This window comes from Alosa sapidissima, chromosome 6, assembly GCF_018492685.1.
Source record: "Alosa sapidissima isolate fAloSap1 chromosome 6, fAloSap1.pri, whole genome shotgun sequence".
NCBI classification, from domain to species: domain Eukaryota; kingdom Metazoa; phylum Chordata; class Actinopteri; order Clupeiformes; family Clupeidae; genus Alosa; species Alosa sapidissima.
In genome coordinates, this window is record NC_055962.1 from 30667328 (window position 1) to 30687334 (window position 20007).

The window sequence follows — 20007 nt, forward strand, 5'->3', positions numbered from 1 at the left end:
TCCCTGACCTCACACCCTCAGATGTGTCTCTGGACAAGTATGGTGATGTTTGGGGATTGAAGTGTCTATATGACCAGTCACCCTAAGACCTAAGCTCCTCACACAGTGGGCCTCTCCCTGGCCGTGAAAGCTCCTGCTCTACATCAGAGGCTTCTGGTGAAATAAACAAGCGTCACAGAGACCCCAAATAGCCAGATTTCCCAGAAACCTACAGTAACTTGGCCTCAGTCGCTAGTGAGAAACAGCTGTACGCAGCAGTGGACCATGGGTCAGGAGGTACACAAGCTAACAGAACGATGTGTGTGTGTGTGTGTGTGTGTGTGTGTGTGTGTGTGTGTGTGTGTGTGTGTGTGTGTGTGTATGTATGTGTCTGTCTCTCTCTCTATATATCTCTCTCCCTCTGTGTGTGTGTGTCTGCATTTTTCTACAATTTGAACAACATAAGCAAGTGTCCTTACATATAGTATGTGTGCGTACAGTGCACACATGCACACATGCTTGACTGAGTGCAGGGCAGGCTTTACGGAACAGCTAATACATAAACTGTTAGGCGAGTCCGAGGGTGAGTGCAAGGATGAGGTGTCGATAAGAGATTGATGGCATCCCCATGATGTGTGACCACCACAAATCACAGGGGGCTGCTGGGAAAATAGGAGGACGTGTGTCCACTCAAGGGGAACAAGTCAGCCTGGGAACGCACTGGGCCGCTAGTAATGTGTTTGGGGGGTTAGACAAGAACCCGGAGGGGCGGGGGGGGGGGGGGGGGGGGGGTTAAAATTTTAAGAACAACACTTTCTAGGATGGGGGCAGGGCAGGGAAGATGGAGCATGTAATAGCCAACGAGGGTCAGAGCAAGCATGACTGAAAGTATAAAGTCAAAGAAGGAGAAGGAGAGACATTGAAGAGAGAGAGATGAGAGGGACAGAAAGAGGGAGAGGGAGAGGTCTGACGTCAATCAGGATGAGAGATCCAGGAGCAAGGGAGCATGGACTCCACACATCATGGAGACAAGGGGGAAGAGTTGTTTTAGAGAGAGAGAGAGAGAGAGAGAGAGAGAGAGAGAGAGAGATAAGCGAAAGATAAGGTTGCCAGGCATGGAGAGGGATGCCAGTGACGTTTGCACACACACTAACACACTCAATTGCACACATAACATTTTCTGGGAGGACACATGTCCTTTGAGCCTCGATAGAATCACCCATTATGAGGGCCAGGCTCAAAGCCTTAGAAGGCAAAAAACTGCCCCAGTAGCAGTGTAGCACTGAGGCAAGATGAGCAGATCCTTCTGCGCTTGAGTGTGAGGGCCATAGATTTTACAGAGAGGCTGAAAGGATGTAAATACTTTTAAGTGGGCAAAGCAAACCTGATGAAGCGCTTAGCAAAACACGTTGTTCTCTCCATTAAAAACACTACATTAATAGTGATCAGTGTGCAGTGATTTTGATCTTTCACTTTTAGTTTTAAGTGGGGTTATGTTTTTATCCCTGGCTCTAAAATGCCATATAATCTGAGAATAAGGCTGTGAAGGAAGATGTACTGTATTTGTACCGAACCCTTTAGGTACAGGACGTTAGTTTCAATACAGATGTGTACCGAATGTACCAAATGTAGTCTTAAACAGTAACCAACAGTATGGCATTTTTCGTGCAGACCATTTTTCAAATTCAAGTTCCTACACAAACATATTTGGTGGACCACTTGTCAGTTTAATTAAAAAAGCAAAAAAACATTTGTCGCTTTTTCAAAATACTATTCCTGCTTATATGTGTTGAGTATCAGCAATATTGTCAGTGAATGTTAGGCTAGCAGTACTTACAGGCTTGCTGTACCGAAAATTAACCGAACCATGACTTCAATACTGAGGTACGTACCGAATTGTGATTTTTGTGTACTGTTACACCCCTATCTGAGAAACAAAGAAATCTTAAATGTTGACAATACAGTAGCTTAGCATTCCATTTTGTGAAGGTCAATACCGTTAATGTTGGACCTCTATAAATGTTGCATCTGCATTCTCTCTCATCCACACTTTCCTGGTATATATATATAATTTTCTCTCTCTTTGTCTCTCCCTTGACCTGCATCATGCCCCATGTTCTTCTCATCTTTCTCTCTGCTCCATTCGTGCTTCCGTAGGCGTTCAGCATCCAGTCCTCTCCTGCCCCCAGGGGTGCAGACGTCTAAGAACATTTCGGCTTGAGCCGTGGCCAAGATTTCTAACTCCCCCGGGCACATTTCAGTTGGCACTGCCCTCCCCAACACCCTCCCTCATCCCCACCCAACCCTCTCCCTCCCCCCAGTTCTTATTCCCTGTGGTGCTTTTCACAGTCGCTCCCAATGAGGACGGCTTCACCATCCACAAAATGTCTCTGCGTGCTCTGAAAGCATCCAGACACTTTGCCAAGGCATGAAGCTGGTTGTAATGGGATGCCCGAGGCTAGTCTGCCTTTCCATGCTGCAGTGGCCCCCCTTGCCACCTCCATCTTTAATCTTTCTCTTTTTTCCCCTTCTCCTTTATTGTGGACAATTTACATCACCCCTCCTCATAACCTGACAGTTTGGCCAAGTGGAAATGAGCATGATGCAATAAAATTGGAGAGAAAACAATTACTGTATGATAGCACTCGAGAAGAGTTAAAATGCCAAGAGTGATTGGAGTGATTCTGAGGAAAAGGCTTCTGGAACCCAGCTGCAATAAGTGGTCTTGTCTACGCCTTCTCGTCAAATGGAAATGCACAAAGTACCAATGCAATTCTAAAAATGCAATGATTGCACCACATTCATCTGGCTCTCAATGATTCTATTAAGATATATTTAATGTTTTTAACGTTTGTGGGTGTGTATGCATTGAAGCGAGATGGGGTTACAATAAGAGCTTTTTAGACAGTGTCTATTTCTCGCTAACTTTGTGAGCGTTGTGAACAATTTTCAACTTTTTGCTGTGAGCAATATGTGTGAATAAGAAGCCTCATCATCAACACATTCAGCAGAAGCGTGTGATCATACCTTAAATCGCTTTGGACAAAAGCTTCAGATAAATTAATTAATATTATGAGGATTAAAGCTGCAGTTGGCAAGATTTTTTTGATCATATTCACTGAAACTGACACTATGCTCCGACAGAACAACATAAATCAGCCGGTTTTAGAAAAAAAACTTGCACTTGGCTTGGCTACCTCCACTTAGAACCTGTTATTTGTTTTGCAAAAATTCACAGCTCCCAGTTTTTCTGGTCCAATCAGAGCAGGGCTGTGTGAGATCTGACTGTCAATCACAGTCTGGTGCAGTCTGGTGCGCACTGACGAGCACCAACTCAATGAGAGGGTGCTCAGTGGTAGTGGGGAAGGGGCATTTTAGAGTTGTAAACATTCAACATTTTGGCAAAGTCCCTCAATCTGTCAGACTTGCCAACTGCAGCTTTAATTACTGCAAAAAGATAATCGCTATCTCACCACAACTAGACTGCAGCCAGCTACCTGATAATGCCATTTTAAAAAGCCAAGTGATATTTCTTCTTATAAAGATTCTGTTTCTTCTTTTAAAGATTCTTTGCATTAACAGAACATGTGTAAGGGGACAGTAGTTAGCTGTAAGTCTGACATCTAAGAAAGTTGATAATTGATATTTTCTCACCCCTTCCTTTCAAATATTGTCTGATATTATATTTTTTATTTGATATTATATTTTTTTACATTTTTGGGGGCTTTTTATGCCTTTAAGTTTGACAAGACAATGGAGCGAGTGAGAGAGAGAGAGAGAGATTGGGAAATGACCCGGGTCGTTCTCGAGCTCAGGTCTCGTGGACACGTGGACTCGAATATGGTACAGGCGCTGTAGCCAGTTATGCCACAGCACCCCTCATATTTTTCAATTTATGTCGAATTATTGACTAAAGATTTATTTTCACTGATCCGTTCAAAATCCATTCATTCTGTCAAACAGCAGTCTGTGAGGGACAAAGCGATTCACTCTGTCATATGAACTGACAGTGACCACAGAAACACAAGAAAATATTTTTTAGCAGAGTCAAAAGTTCAGTTAGAGGATGAAACAGACACAGCAGCAGCTGCTTCATAAAAGAGGCTCACTACAGAGAAGAAGTAGACCTGCTGGCTAAATGGTGCAAAGACAACAACCTCCTGCTAAATGTCAGCAAGACCAAGGAGATTGTTGTCAACTTTCAGAGAGGCCACAAACAACTGCCACCACTGTCCATCGACGGAGATGCTGTGGAGAGAGTGAGCAGCACAAAATTTCTGGGGGTGCACATCAGCGACGACCTCTCCTGGACCACCAACACAGCATCACTGGCGAAGAAAGCCCAGCAGCGCCTCTACTTCTTGCGCAAATTGAAGAAGGCAAGTGCCACGCCTCCCGTCATGACTACATTCTACAGAGGGACCATCGAGAGCATCATCTCCAGCAGCATCACAGTGTGGGGCGGAAGCTGCACAGATCAGAACAGGAAGACCCTCTAGCGCACTGTTAACACAGCTAAGAGGATCATTGGAGCACCACTCCCCTCCCTGCAGGACATTTACATCACCCGCCTCACCCGCAAAGCACTAATGATTGTCAAGGATACAACCCACCCTGCACACGAACTGTTCAGCCTCCTGCCCTCTGGAAAGCGGTACAGGAGCCTCCGCTCCCGCACCACCAGACTGGCAAGTAGCTTCATCCACCAAGCAATCAGGATGCTGAACACTCTACCAACTCTCCCATCACTGACAGCCCCCCCCCACCCACCAGCCAGCCAGGAACCTAGGAAACTAGGATCCTGTCTACCCTAACCCCCCCCCCCCCCCCCCCCCCCCCCAACACCGCCCTGTGGAACTGCACTGTGACTGCGCAGCCTAGCTGTATATCAATGTAAATATACAGGTCACACAAGCACAAGTTTAAACTTCATGTAACTGTTAAGACTATATAAATATACAACACAACTACCTCTATTTTTTTTTTATATATATATATGTCCTATATTTCTATTTTGATACATACATGTTCTATATTTCAGTCTTGCACTTTAATTTAATGTTTTATGGACTATGGCTATGTCTATAGTATGTCTATGTCTGTATTTAAAGTATGTCTATGTCTGCATGAGAAAGTAAGAAACGAAATTTCAATTCTTTGTATGACCAGTGCATGTAAAGAAATTGACAATAAAAGCCGACTTGACTTGACTAAATATATTTGTAAATATGCTTTGAACTTTCTACTCTGTACTGTCTGTGGAACAGTTTCATCCCACTACTAGATCACCCTCATGCTAACCTAAAGGAAACATTTGACAACACTGAGTCCTTCCTTGCTTGCCTGTGTTGTTAGCAATGAGCTAGTAATGATGCTTGTACGTATGTAAATATACGTACGTATGTAAATATAGCCTACATAATAAGAGGGGGGATGTCCAGTAATGGATGGACATAGTCACGTTTTAATGATTTATATATTTTGATTTATGAAGTTAATTTCAAACTAGTCTAATTCTTACATTTTCAAGTGCTGATTAATCATTACTCTAGCAAGAACTTACAAAAAATGCCAGCAATGTATTGGTTAGCTGGGTTGGGCATTAGGACTGTGTAAAAGGGAAATAAAACCTATACCATTAATGTGACACTTCAATAACTCAGAAACTTTGGTTTGGTAAGGGGTGTAACGATACACAAAAATCACAATTCGGTACGTACCTCGGTATTGAAATCACGGTTTGGTTAATTTTCAGTAGGCTACAGCCTGTAAGTACTGCTAGCCTAACATTCACCGACAATATTGTGTCAACATATATAAGCAGGAATAGTATTTTGAAAAAGAGCCAAATGTTTTTTTTATTTTAATTAATAAACTAACAAATGGTCCACCATTTGATATGTTTGTGTGGGAACTTGAATTTGAAAAATGGTCTGCACGAAAAATGCATACTGCTGTTTACTATTTAAGACTGCATTTGGTACATATGGTACAAATCTGTATTTAAACCAACGTCCTGTACATAAATGGTTCAGTACCTTCACACTCCTAACTTTGGTACAAATTTGGTGCCATCTCACTTTGAAGTAAACTCGATCTATTTCAAAGAGCTCCTATGTAGGTATATTTTGGTTTATCTCCAGTGTGCCGACTTATACTATATTTTCTGACAATGATGCTGCTTCATCAAACAAGTGATCAGTCTGACAGAAGTGCTCTTGTACAAAACAAATCTTAGGATAAGCTTAAGCGATGGAAATAATACATGAGCAACCTTTTTCAGAGTAACATGAGCAGGGGGGGATTACCCTCGCAGGCAACGTGTTTAGACGTGAGCGGTATTCCAGTCGCCTTCTCGTGCTGAACAAGATGTGCTGGCACATCAATACAAATTGAATAGTCACGACAAGGACAAGGATGCTCGCCAGGCTCGAGACTGCAGACCTTTGATGTGGTCCTGCGTAGTTATTTATTTAATCTTCAAAAGAGCCCCCTCTCCTCTAACACCTTTGTTATGCCAGTCCAATTAGGTGCCATGTGTATATGAGGGTTTGTGTGTGTGTGTGTGTGTGTGTGTGTGTGTGTGTGTGTGTGTGTGTGTGTGTGTGTGTGCGTGTGGTCAGTCAGATTTGTACAGTAATAGCTGAAATCATTATTCCTGGATCAAGTGATGTTTTGAAAGGACACCACACACACACTCCCCCACCCACTCTTACATACACACACACACACACACACACACACACACACACACACACACACACACACACACCCATGATCTGACAGGAGAGAAGTGAGCACGCAGAACTAAAAGGAGTGCCACTCTAAGATAAAGTGAGAAGCTTTTAAAACTCTCACTCACTCGCACTCACACGAGCTTGTGAAATGTGAATGACTGGAGCGATGAGGAATTTAATTTCTAAAATCCTTGTGAAGGTTAATGTGGCTGCGTTGTGGGTAAAGCTGTGTGCAGTCCAGTGGAAATGAATGGAGGGATTAAAGAGAAAAATAATAAAATAAAAAATGGGCCATGGAGTGAAATCATTGAGGAGGAAAGATTTCATAACAATAAAGAGCGAGCGAGAGAGAGAAAGAGAGAGAGAGAGAGAGAGAGAGAGACAGAGAGAGAGACAGAGAGAGAGACAGAGAGAGAGAGAGAGAGAGAGATGAGGGAGAGGAACAAGACAGGAGAAAAACATCATAGTCTCACCTCATGGGGCTGCTTCAGTAGGAAAGGGATGGTACACGAAAGAGGCAACACGTGGAGCACTGAAACAGAACAGGAACAAACAGGCCAGAGTGTTTCAAGTTATTCCCTAGGAGCCCATCCCACTGATATGTTCTTTTCAAATAATAATTACATTGCAGATTTGCTTACTTTAGTGTCAGTGACACAGACGTCCAGTGATGCCAAGCTGAACAGGAAACAGTGCTGAAATCTATTGTGATATAAAGGATGTAAGAGGATCCAAACCAAATTGATTGATGTGTACTTGAGTGTGTGTGTGTGTGATGATTACGCCACCAGACCATGTCGTGGATTCCGTAAAATACAGTTTAGTTGAAGATGCTCGATGCCTCATATTTTTTAATTCCTGCGCACGCCGACTCCCCCATTTCAATGACTTTCCTCTGTCTTACCTGTTATCTTACTATATGCAGCTTCCTAGTAACGATTAAAATTCAACATTACAGTTTTTCTGTTCATTATAAATTAGCAACGCATTCGGTATGGTTCCCTACCGCCATTTGTCATTCTGTCGCACATTAGAATCATTCACACATGGCTGGCAGCCGCATAAATTGACAAAATCCAGGTTAATTTCTTCAATTTATTCCCCTCCCTAATAACCAGGATTGCGCTGGGGCCTAACGTTCGCCAAGAGCCCCCGGGCTTCACAGATGCTGCTGGAGTACCTGGCGGAAAAGCGAAACGGGCCAAATGAAACCACCTGCGTGGTTTGTTTGTTTCTGTAAAGCTGAGCCGCAAATTATTTTCTGGGAATGATAATGTCTGTAAATGAGAAGTGGTCTACGGAGAGATGGAGGGATGAAGAGAGAGGTGGGGGTGGAGGACAGGATGAGGGTGCACCTGTGAGCTGCTGACCTTTGTGGATATTTTTCTCATCCCTTGTTCATTTTTGTTAATGACTGCCTTTTTAGGCCTGCTGAAAAGGCTCCAGATTACCATTCACCGCATTTGGGCTTTTCACGTTTTGCTTTTCATATTGTAATTTCCGAGAAATTGATTTTTTTTTAATAGACAATCAACTTCTTGTGGCTTGTTTTGCAACGTCCCTTAAAATGGTGGGCTGTGATGTTTCATCTCATGTGACATGCTGAAATGAAGTTGTTTCGAGTTTTTAAGAGAGTATCACTATTAAACCTCCGAACAACTCTATGTCAATATGTCAAATATGATAATACATCAAAGGCCATGTGTTTAAGTGTCTCGGCAAATTAGTTGGACACCTAACCCCTGAACCAAAGGGGCGACCCTGGCCTCTCTATAGCTAAATACCCAAGACATTTTGATGTAAGCAATGGCAAAAAGAACCAACAGCATACACATTACTTCAATTTTCTTCCAGCACAATAAGTTTTGTACAACAGCAATACAAAGAGAGCTATGGAGACAAAGGCTACAGTATATTCCACAGACATTGACAAAGACATATTTTATGATACAATGGATTATGTGGCCTTTAAAGACCAAACTATAATCTACAAAGGATTTTCAGCATTCAGAACACAATTTCTTTGAATAACCCTATGGGGTAACACTTTACTTGACAGTATCGACATAAGAGTGACATGACACTGTCATGACACATGAAACCTAACCCTAATCCTAACCTCTAACCCTAATCCTATAACCCCAACCCTAACCCTAACTCTAAACCTAACCCTAATCCTAACCCTAACTTGTTATGACAAAAACCGAATGTCATTTACATGTAATAACAGAAGCGTTATGTCATAAACGTTTATGACTTGTTTATGACGTTCATGACCGTGTCATGTCACTCTTATGTCGACACTGTAAAGTGTAATCCATTATGGTTCTGCTACCGATGGTTTTGGGGTGTGTTTTATTTTTTAAACGGTGGCTTTCTAAATGTTTTCATACAGATTTTTTTAGAAATGGCATAGGAAATGTCAGCATCTAGGTGCCCACAAACTGTAAGTATGGCCTGTAGCACAACAGCAGTGCAGAGCATCAGTCTACCCTTCCTGCTAATTTACCCCTGGCCATCAGTCTACCCTTCCTGCTCATTTACCCCTGGCCATCAGTCTACCCTTCCTGCTAATTTACCCCTGGGCAAGTGTCACCGAGCCCTAGCTGCCCACGTGAGTGCACTCTGCCATGCATGCACAATGGCACCTGAGAACACGCATCACATGGGTGCTTAGGGTGGGAGCCCAGGATGAAGCCACCTCACCGACATTGACCTTTGACTGTGTGTTCTGTCACTTGAGTGGCAGAGAGGCGTCACGACTGACTTTGCTGTCATCTCCGATTTGACCCTGGCAACTCCCCTCCTGGTACAGACTTACAGCTGACCTGAGTCTTATGTCTTAATGCCTGTATGTGCGTGTGTGTGTGTGTGTATGATGATCTGACCGCTTAGGTAATAGCTCTCTTTCAGTTCATGAGGTTACAATGTTAAATGTATGTGTGTGTGTGCATGTACCTGACTGTTTCAACTTGTAAGATGGAGCCGATGAGAAGGATGTTTATGGCAAGCCGATTGAGCATTTATTCAGATATCTTGATATCAGGCATAATTGTCATGTACATGCAAGCCATTTCTGTCCACTAGTTAACTAGTGAGCCATTTCTCTGTGAACTAGTTAACTAGTGACAGCCAAAATGCTCACTAGTTAACTAGTAAGGCCCAAATTCTCTCTAGTTAACTAGTTCATATGTTTCATATCTTACTAGTTAAGTAGTAATGCTCAGCATGTTCACTAGTTAACTAGTGGACACTGAAATGTGCACTAGTTAACTAGTTTAAAGACTTCTATATTTTACTAGTCAACTAGTAAGGTACAGAAATGTTTACTAGCTGACTACTGAATGTCAAATTCCCACTTGTTAACTTCTATGTAATTTGGCCAGCCGCTTGGGCATTTATTCTGATATCTTGATATCAGGCCAACATGCAAGCCATTTTTGTCAACTAGTTAACTAGTGAGCCATGTTTGTGCACACTAGTTAACTAGTTACAGCATAAGTGTCATTCTACGAAAACGTGCCATTTTATGTCCCTCAAACAAAAGTGTCTTGCAAAGCTGAATTAACAATATTTTTTTCATAATTATTTTATATTTTAGGAAATATAATAATGGGAAAAATAAATTATTTACTTTTTAAGAATTCATCATTTTTTTAAAATGATTTTAAGCACTTTTCGTATTAGGAATATTGCAAAAGCTGTAAAAATGGCTTGTCCCTCGGTATGACTTGTCTAGTATCACTGGCTATTTAGGATAAAAAAGTCAAATTATCATAAAAAATAAATACATGTACAAAAAGCCTCAAGTGTTTGTTCACGGATCATTAAACAATTTTATTTGGAATGTTTTTAAAATGATGAAAAAATCAACATTTTACATTTGTCCCCATGTTGTCGTCAACCCTGTTACTTTTGGATAAAAACCCCCTTTGGAGAAAATGAACTGTGCCAAAAGTTACATCATTTTCAGGAAGTGATATCCCCTGCCTTCCAGGAAGTTAATGGTGAAAAGACCAGAAAAGTGTTGTTCTCTTTTAATGACTTTTATTACGGTTTTGCTCTGTCTGACAGAAGGGGACAAGCTAGTTTAGTCAACCCTGTTACCAAAAAATCATGGATTAAAAAATAATTTGATTGAAAATTTAAAATGTAAATATTTAACTGCTCACTAGTTAACTAGTGAAGACACAAATGCCCACTAGTTAACTAGTGAGGTCTAAAAAGTGTCACTAGTTTACTAGTGTGCACCAAAACACCCACTAGTGAATTAGTGATGGCAATTTCCATTCGACTAGTTAACTAGTGAGGTGCAAAAAGTGTCACTAGTTTACTAGTGTGCCCCAAAATGTCCACTAGTTAACTAGTGAAGGCCATTTCAGCCCCACTAGTTAACTAGTGAAATGCCAAAATGGTCACTTGTTAACATGTAAAGGCCAAAATACCCACTAGTTTACTAGTGAGGGTGTTGTGGGCCTTACTAGTTAACTAGTGGCATGTATATTTTGTTCACTAGTTAACTAGTTACACCTAAAAACACAAACAAGCTGACCGTTTTTGTCCACTAGTTAACTAGTGGAACAATTGAAGTCTCACTAGTTTGCATGTGTGGCAGTGAAGCAGCTCACTAGTTAACTAGTGCCTAAAACGGCTATTATGCAAATTCTAATGAGAGGGTGGGTAGAAGACTCCTATTGGGTATTATGTAAGAATCCCACCCAGTCTAAATGTAAATTTACTGTTCATAGCCTCGTGATCAGGTCCTGATGGGTGCCCCTAGAGGCTAAAGTGACACACTGCTCTGCAATGGTACTTCAGTATAGATAGTAAAGCAGAGCCTGCAGTATGCAGTATCTCATATTCTGTTAAAATGGTTTTTAATAATAACAGGGAAACCCCATGCTTTAACAAGTGAGCTCTTAGTGATCCACACCAAAGATTCAAGGGATCGATTTTAATACTATTCTTTGTTTATTGTTGCTAGGCAACCACAATGTATCCATTCAGTCACGCTTTTCTGATTAATAACTGAAAAACAAAAGATTGTACACATTAACTGCACATGGTTTCAAAAGTAATTAAAAGCTCAAGAAAAAAACCTCATGCACTTCTTAGGAATTGAACCCTGGTCTCCCACATGATGTCCTGCTGCTTAACCACTTGAGCTAGTCTTGCCACATTAGTAATGCTATCATCAATGTTCATGTTACTGCAATGTTTTGTTGCTAAGCAACCATATACAAATGCCTCCAGTTTTAACGCGATTTTCAGACTAATAACTGAAAAACTAAAGATTGTAGACAGTTAACTAGTGGACAAAAACGGTCAGATTGTTTGTGTTTTTAGGTGTAACTAGTTACCTAGTGAACAAAATATGCATGCCACTAGTTAACTAGTAAGGCCCACAACACCCTCACTAGTAAACTAGTGGGTATTTTGGCCTTTACATGTTAACAAGTGACCATTTTGGCATCTGGGGCCTCATTACAGAAAAATATCCTAACTGCTTGTCCTATCTTAACTTAAGTTTCAAAGATAGGAAAAATCCTATCTTCCTATTACAGAAGCAGTTCCTAAACTCATGGCTGTGTCCTATCTTATCTCAGACCTCCTATCTTATCTTAACTTAAGAAATCTTAACCATAACTGTCAGTTAGATTTTTAAATCGGCAATCGTCCTGTCATGCCTGTTTCTATGATTAGAATGTATACAACACTGCCTGTATCTATGAGAATGTATCTATTAGAATGTCAGGTTGCAAAGATGGTGTTCTAAAGACAGTTGTTTGCTCAAGATGGACAAACCATAATATCAGAGAGAAATAGGTCTAGGTTAGGCCTATGTAGGAAGAAAGAGAGTGTGTCAATATTGATTCATTGGATGAACAGGATAAAAAAATGGAAAAACAAAAAACATATTTATAATAATACATACCAGTAATAGTCTAATATTCTGTTATAATTATTAATATTTAATTGTTATAAATATTATAATTGTTTTAAAACACATAGCTTATAGGCTACATTTTTAAGTTTTCACTTAATTAACTTATTTAGTGAAATATGCTTTATGGTGTCCCTAACAGCCATGTCCATCATCTTGTCATAGGCTAGGCAACCACTCTCACAAGACTGTTGCAGTCAGTTTTGGCAGTTATTTTGCATTTAGGACAGGGTATGTGCCATCCTAAGTTAGGATTCATAAGTTAGGAAATTCTTGAGTTAGGATGGTTCTGTAATGGCCAAATTCCTATCTTAAGTTAAGATAGGCCTTTTTCCTAAATGCAGTTAGGAAACATGCTTCTGTAATACCAAAAATCCTAAATGCCATCCTAAACTGAGATAAGATAGGATTTCAGAGTTAGGAAGTTTCTGTAATGAGGCCCCTGACTAGTTAACTAGTGGGGCTGAAATGGCCTTCACTAGTTAACTAGTGGGCATTTTGGGGCACACTAGTAAACTAGTGACACTTTTTGCACCTCACTAGTTAACTAGTCGAATGGAAATTGCCATCACTAGTTCACTAGTGGGTGTTTTGGTGCACACTAGTAAACTAGTGACACTTTTTAGACCTCACTAGTTAACTAGTGGGCATTTGTCTCTTCACTAGTTAACTAGTGAGCAGTTCTGCCTTCGCTAGTTTACATGTAAGTGTCACACTGAAGCCACTAGTTTACTAGCTAGAGTACCTTTCGCCAGCATGTTAACTTGTGTGCCACATGCAAATGTTGTGGGTGGGATTTTGTGAAATTCTGCACTGTGATTGGTTATCATGTTCTATTTGGACATAGGGAGCCAATAGAAAGCCTCAATTTCCAGAATTCTTCGCCTCCTAATTTGAATTCTGCGCCACTAGTTGACTAGTGTGAATTTTGTCTTGAACTAGTTTACTAGTATACATTTATGACCTCACTAGTTAACTAGTTTGGACAAATGATGCATCAACTAGTTAACTAGTGAGCCTACTGCCATCATCTAGCTAGCTAGTAAGCCATTTATGGTTCACTAGTTAACTAGTGACATTGACCTACTGCAACTAGTTAACTAGTGAGGTGTTTTGCCTTCACTAGTAAACATGTGCACATTTTTGGCTGTCACTAGTTAACTAGTGAGACCCAAAAGCCTTCAACTAGCTGACTGGTATGCATTTTGGCCTTTACTAGTTAACTAGTAGACATTTCTGGCTCTCACTAGTTAACTAGTGAAGCTAAAATGTGTTGACTAGTTAACTAGTGAGCCTTTTGGCTCCCACTAGTTAACTAGTGTGCATATTTTGGCCCTCACTAGTTAACTAGTTCACACAAACATGGCTCACTAGTTAACTAGTTGACAAAAAGGGCTTACATGTACATGACAATTATGCCTGATATCAAGATATCAGAATAAATGCTCAATCGGCTTGCCATAGATGTTTGCTCATTGTCCCATCTCAGCATCAAGGGACCCTTAGTGAGTTTGTGTAGCATTTATGAGATATATGTGTTGTGTGTGTGTGTGTGTGTGTGTGTGTGTGTGTGTGTGTGTGTGTGTGTGTGTGTGTGCGTGTGTGTGTGTGTGTGTGTGTGTCTTAGCGGATGAATGTCTGTATGTGTGTGTGTGTGTGTGTGTGTGTGTGTGTCTTAGCGGGCGAATGTGTGTGTGTGTGTGTGTGTGTGTGTGTGTGTGTGTGTGTGTGTGTGTGTGTGTGTGTGTGTGTGTGTGTGTGTGTGTGTTTGTGTGGGTTGGGGTGGGGACTGTCGTGTAGTTGAGCTGTCTCACTTTGTCGTGCCGCTAACTCAGGCTGTCACTGATGACTCTCTCAGTCATGCTAATACACTGGCGGCCGCAGCGGCGCCGCCACAAACTGAGCCTCTGCAAAGCTGACGTCTGTAGCTGCCTGTGCCTCTGCAGTAAACACCCCACTCGGCCCTATTAGCGCACAGCTGAAATCAGCGTCGGGAGGCCTCTGAAAGGAGCACTCCACGTTGCCACTGACTCGAGGTTGATTGAACCTATCTCTGCCTCAGGATTTGCATATTTGTAGTGGCTGTTGTTCAACCCTTGATTTGAGGCAAAGTTTCTTCTGATATTTGAGTGAAATGTTTTATATATGAATATGAGACAGGTAGTTATCAAAGTGGTGCATGTATACCTGTGTGTGTGTGTGTGTGTGTGTATGTGTGCGCGCGCACGTGCAACTTAATGGGCTATTATGTTCTTTTGGTGATTGATTATCCGCCGTCCTGCTTGTCTGGGAGGAAACAAGTTCCCTTTCATACCCTTTCACCATCACTTATGGGAGTTATAAACAACCGCATTAAGGTAGATGACGGGAAACGCTTTGATCACCGGAGGAACCAGGTCGACCAACAGGTGCGCACCGCGCATAATTACATCTTGAGAGAATGCTTTTTTTAAAAAGTGACGCAGGACTCTCAGGCTGAAGCACCTCACGGGGGCATTAAGATGTGGAGCAGAGATAACTAATAAGAAAACGTGCCGGAAAATTCAATCATAACTGGCCTACGTCACTGAATGACGCTGGTCTGCCTCACTCACTCCTTGCGGTATGAACTTAAAGAGCTTTTTGAGAGAATGTGAAGCAGCACGTGTTGCGGTGGCCAAGGACCTCTTTCTGATCGCATAAACACACACGGTGCAGAGAGTCTCAACTTTGAGCTTAGGAGCTTTAAAAAAAAGAGAAAATACATTTTTACAGAACTAAGTCAGTTGAAAATGAGACGGAGCTGACGTGCATAATCGCATTGTAGCAAGCGACGTCTCCACGTGTGCTCACTGCACAGTGCTGCCAAAGAGAAGCGTGGCTTTTCTGTTTGAGTGTGCAGTGCATACGCGACAGCATGAGAGGCATGCACCCTTATCAGCTAGGGGCCAGAAACACGTGCACACCTTCTCACGCAAGTCACCATGGTGCTCAGAACCCCTTTGCCAGGCAGACCAAACAGACCACAACTAATGTGTAAGGTTTGAGCAAGGACTCAATATTATGTTGCAGGGGGGTGGGGGAATATGACCTAGCTATTGTCACCTGCTGTCGTCATCCTTCACACCACTCTTGCTGGACTAACAATCACCAACATTCATTCAAATGCAGCACAAATGAATTGAATGAAAGAGAATGAGGCTTTTGCAAGGTGAAGAGACTCTTTAATGCCCGAGTTTTGTTGTGGCCCCTCTCGGAGCAGCATTCTCCACACACATACATGCAAATGCAATTAGTTTTCCATGGGGATGGCTTCTGATTAATCATTTCAAGTGTGAGTTCAGGTGTGGTGTGCGTTCCGCACCGTATCACTCTGAAAAGAATCACACAAAGGCTCGAGATGTGTCCCAAGGAGAAAGATAAGGAGGTGGATCAGAAGTGGGTCTTTGTATTCTCTGGTCCTGACAACCGTACTGACCATTCTATAACCAAAACGTAGCTCTTGTTCAATAATCCCGAATAAATGTTTATAGATGTTCTATTCATCTCTCCATCCAATTTGTCCTCCCTGTCTTTATTCCTACTCTCTCTCTCTCAAATTCAAATTCTAAGGTGTTTTATCATTACGACTATTGGAGTACAGTGTTGCCAAAGCTAGTGTTACAAACAACACAGTAGTGTCACAAAATAAAGAAAACAGAAAGAAAATAGAGATACAGCAATGTGGGTATAAACATGTGAACTCTCTCTCTCTCTCTCTCTCTTCTGTAGGATACGGTCATGCTGCTCCCAGCACGGATGGCGGCAAGGTGTTCTGCATGTTCTACGCACTGCTGGGAATTCCGCTGACCCTGGTCATGTTCCAGAGTCTGGGCGAGCGCATCAACACGCTGGTCCGCTACCTGCTGCACCGCCTCAAGAAGTGCCTGGGCCTGCGCCGGACCGAGGTCAGCATGGCCAACATGGTGTTCATCGGCTTCGTCTCGTGCATGAGCACGCTGTGCGTGGGCGCGGCGGCCTTCTCGCGCTACGAGGACTGGAGCTTCTTCCACGCCTACTACTACTGCTTCATCACGCTGACCACCATCGGCTTCGGCGACTACGTGGCGCTGCAGAAGGACCACGCCCTGCAGACCAACCCCAAGTACGTGGCGTTCAGCTTCATCTACATCCTGACCGGCCTGACGGTCATCGGGGCGTTCCTCAACCTGGTGGTGCTCCGCTTCATGACCATGAACGCCGAGGACGAGCGGCGGGACGCCGAGCAGCGGGCGCTGCTGTCCAGGGCCGGCGGCGGCGCTGGCGGGATGGGCAGCGGAGGCGGCGCCGTCGGAGGCGGAGGAGGGAGGTACCACTTCGCCCCGGATCCGCCCTCGTACTCATCGGCCGCCTCCGAGCTGGGGGCGGCCTGCTCCGGACGTGACGGAGGAGGCTCGGGCAGCGGGGGTGGAGGAGGAGGAGGGGGTGGTGGCGGGGGAGGGGGTGGCGCCAGTCGCGGTCTGCGGAACGTCTACGCCGAGGTGCTGCACTTCCAGTCCATGTGCTCGTGCCTGTGGTACAAGAGCCGCGAGAAGCTACAGTACTCCATCCCCATGATCATCCCGCGTGACCTCTCCACCTCCGACACCTACATGGAGCAGGGCGAGGCCTTCTCCAGCAGCCCGCTGCCGCTCCACCCCAACGGCTGCGCCTGCGGCGGCCTGCAGAGGCCCTCGGCCATCAGCTCTGTTTCCACCGGCCTGCACACCCTGGTGCCCTCCTACCGCGGACCTTCCAAACGACGCTGCTCCATCTAGGTCAAATTGCGTCATTGCATCGGCCTTCGGCGGAGGCCTTGTTTGCCCGGATGTAGAGTCTAGAGGAAGCTAGAGGGGCTTTGTTTTATTTTCCTTTTCCAGAGTATTTCTACAGATAAACTTCCTGAACGGAAAGCGCAGAAATGGTTCCTTCCTCCCCAACAAAACATACTCTATGCTACGTACTGTATACTACACTGTGGATAACAAGAGTTTTAGTGAGGGAATCATATACTGTAGATTATAAGAATGCTTGTAGTCGTTACAATGACCTGACTTTATGTGAAGTATGTATTTTTTTCTAACAGAATCCTAACAAAGAACACTTTCGAACATTAGTTCACACAAGTAAAAAGTGTACATATAGATATATATTTGTTATAAGACAACTATTTAAGCTACATAGCTACATGCAGTGGTATAGAGAGGGAGACTTTCACTTTCTGTTGGTAGATTCCAATACACATTCTTACATATCTCTATATCCAAGCTGCAGTTTTAAGCCAAACACTTCCTGTTAAACGACACGTCTGTCCCTATGTCTTTGTGGTATGTCATTTTGCGGTTTCTCAGTCATCCTTGTTTTTTTTTTTTTTTTTTAGTTTTGCTTGTTATGTACTTGTTTTAAACAATAAATAATCATACGCATTTGACCATTTGATTCAGAGCACATGGTGCGCCACTGTCTATAGTAAACTAAATTTAGTTCAATACACTGCTGCACTTTAGATCGCTGTGTTTTTTTGTTTTGTTTTTTTGTTTGTTTGTTTGTTTGTTTTTGTTTTTTTTGTTTAATACACTGTCCAACAGTGCACACTCATTGAACTGAGTTTAATTTATGATGATGCACCTTTTTGTTTAATTTTTCCAGAATGATCACTGTATCTTCTGTTCATTGCATGGTTGTTATGTTTATAATGAGACCACTAATATGTCTGTTGTTTTCATGTCCTACCCTGGAGTAAAGCACCAGGATTTTAAGAGATTTCATGGAGGCCAGTGAGGAGGTGATATCCGCCAGCTCCGTGTCTTACCTCTGCATTTCCAAATTGGGAATGACTGATGTGTCTGTCGGAAAAAATTCACGTGGACACATTGTGTATGGAATGTCATGGATGTCTTTTTTGGGAGCATTTAATAAGGGGGACAAAATCGAAATACTCTATCTCAGTCAGATCCAGGCTTATCTGGATGGCAATACTGAACTGTCTCTTTGAGAGTTGGAATTTACCTGCCATTGATAATTCTAATTTTATGAATAAAAAAAAACCCTACCAAGTCACCGTTTGTAATGTCTGTTTGTCATGTTGTCAGTATACTTTTGTCCTGGGGAAGAATCGGCTGAAATAAGTGTTGAAGTTTGCTTTGTACAGTTATCAGTTTGATGCTATTGCATTGGATGCACAGCATAGATAATCTGTTAAAAACAAAGGATTCAGAATCCAATATTAATGAGGAGAGAACAGTCTCATGATACTTGAATGGTGTTGTTTGACATTGGGGTCCAAAGCTCTCAGGGGAGCTGTTAGGTAGTCATTAAGGTTTGTGAGTAAGCCTTCATTTTCTTCACATGGCTAAATTTGGAAATTAAAGGTGCTCTAAGTGATGCCACGCGGTTTTTAGGCTAAAACATTTTATGTCACTTACTGCAAACATCACCTAACCAACCGCTAGTTGTCTGTGTCCTAAATACACTGTAAAAAAACGCGATCTCTGTGGATAGCCCAGGCTCCAAAAACGGCAACAAAAACAACCTGGACAAACCTAGCCCATAAAAACGTAACAAACTGTTCTAGCAAATCACAGAAGAGTTGCGCGTTTAGGAGAGTTTCAATTGCACGGGATCAGCATGGGAGGGAGGGGGAGGAAGTACCGAGCTACAGTAGCTCTCTGTTTTGTTTGAAAGTAAACAGAAGTGACATTAGCATCGCTTAGAGCACCTTTAACTCACAATAAGCATACTATGGTTCTTATATTACCCAGACATTACAATTGTCACAAGAGAGAAACTAATTCTGGCTATAAATCCACTTTAATATTAAATAAAGTGATATAGAGTTATTGCACACACTTTGAAACATCATATTAGTCTTACACCAAAGTGTAAAAGCGGACTTGTTTACATACATTGTGCAAGTCTAATAAGGTTAATAAGCATGCGTATCACATTTAGTGAGAGTTGTTTAGAAATCTACCATATTTGAGGTAGATTGGTGCTGATGAGCATCCATGAACTTGTCTGGAGAGTCGCTATTTAGTATTTTCACACCTTCAGCACAGCACGCCTGGCCCAACGACAGACGGCACCGCGGCACCCAAACACGGAGGATAAGAGGCGTCCCGCCGCCATGGCATCTGTTGCTCGCCACTCCAAACACACACTAAGGCAGAGCAGCCACCTCTGGACGAGCTCCAGCCTCCTCCTGGCACGGCTCCACCGGATCAGGTCTGAGTTTGGTGCAGGGCCCGCGGCTAACGGATGATGCCATTGGTGCAATGCAGTGGGATGATATGCCGAGTCAGATACACCACACACCCCAAATCCTCCCCGCCCCCCCATCGACCTACCGCA

At 42.7% G+C, this 20007-nt stretch overlaps 1 protein-coding gene across 1 annotated transcript in view; it reads left to right on the forward strand.

The window, feature by feature from the left end:
- Nucleotides 1-18717, forward strand: part of kcnk3a (potassium channel, subfamily K, member 3a) — a 37903-nt gene extending 19186 nt beyond the window's left edge. The window contains exon 2 of the mRNA XM_042096446.1: nt 16411-18717. Within this exon, the coding sequence (XP_041952380.1) occupies nt 16411-17435 (1025 nt within the window). The 3' untranslated portion in view covers nt 17436-18717. The remainder of the gene's footprint in view (nt 1-16410) is intronic.
- The last annotated feature ends 1290 nt before the right edge of the window (nt 18718-20007 follow it).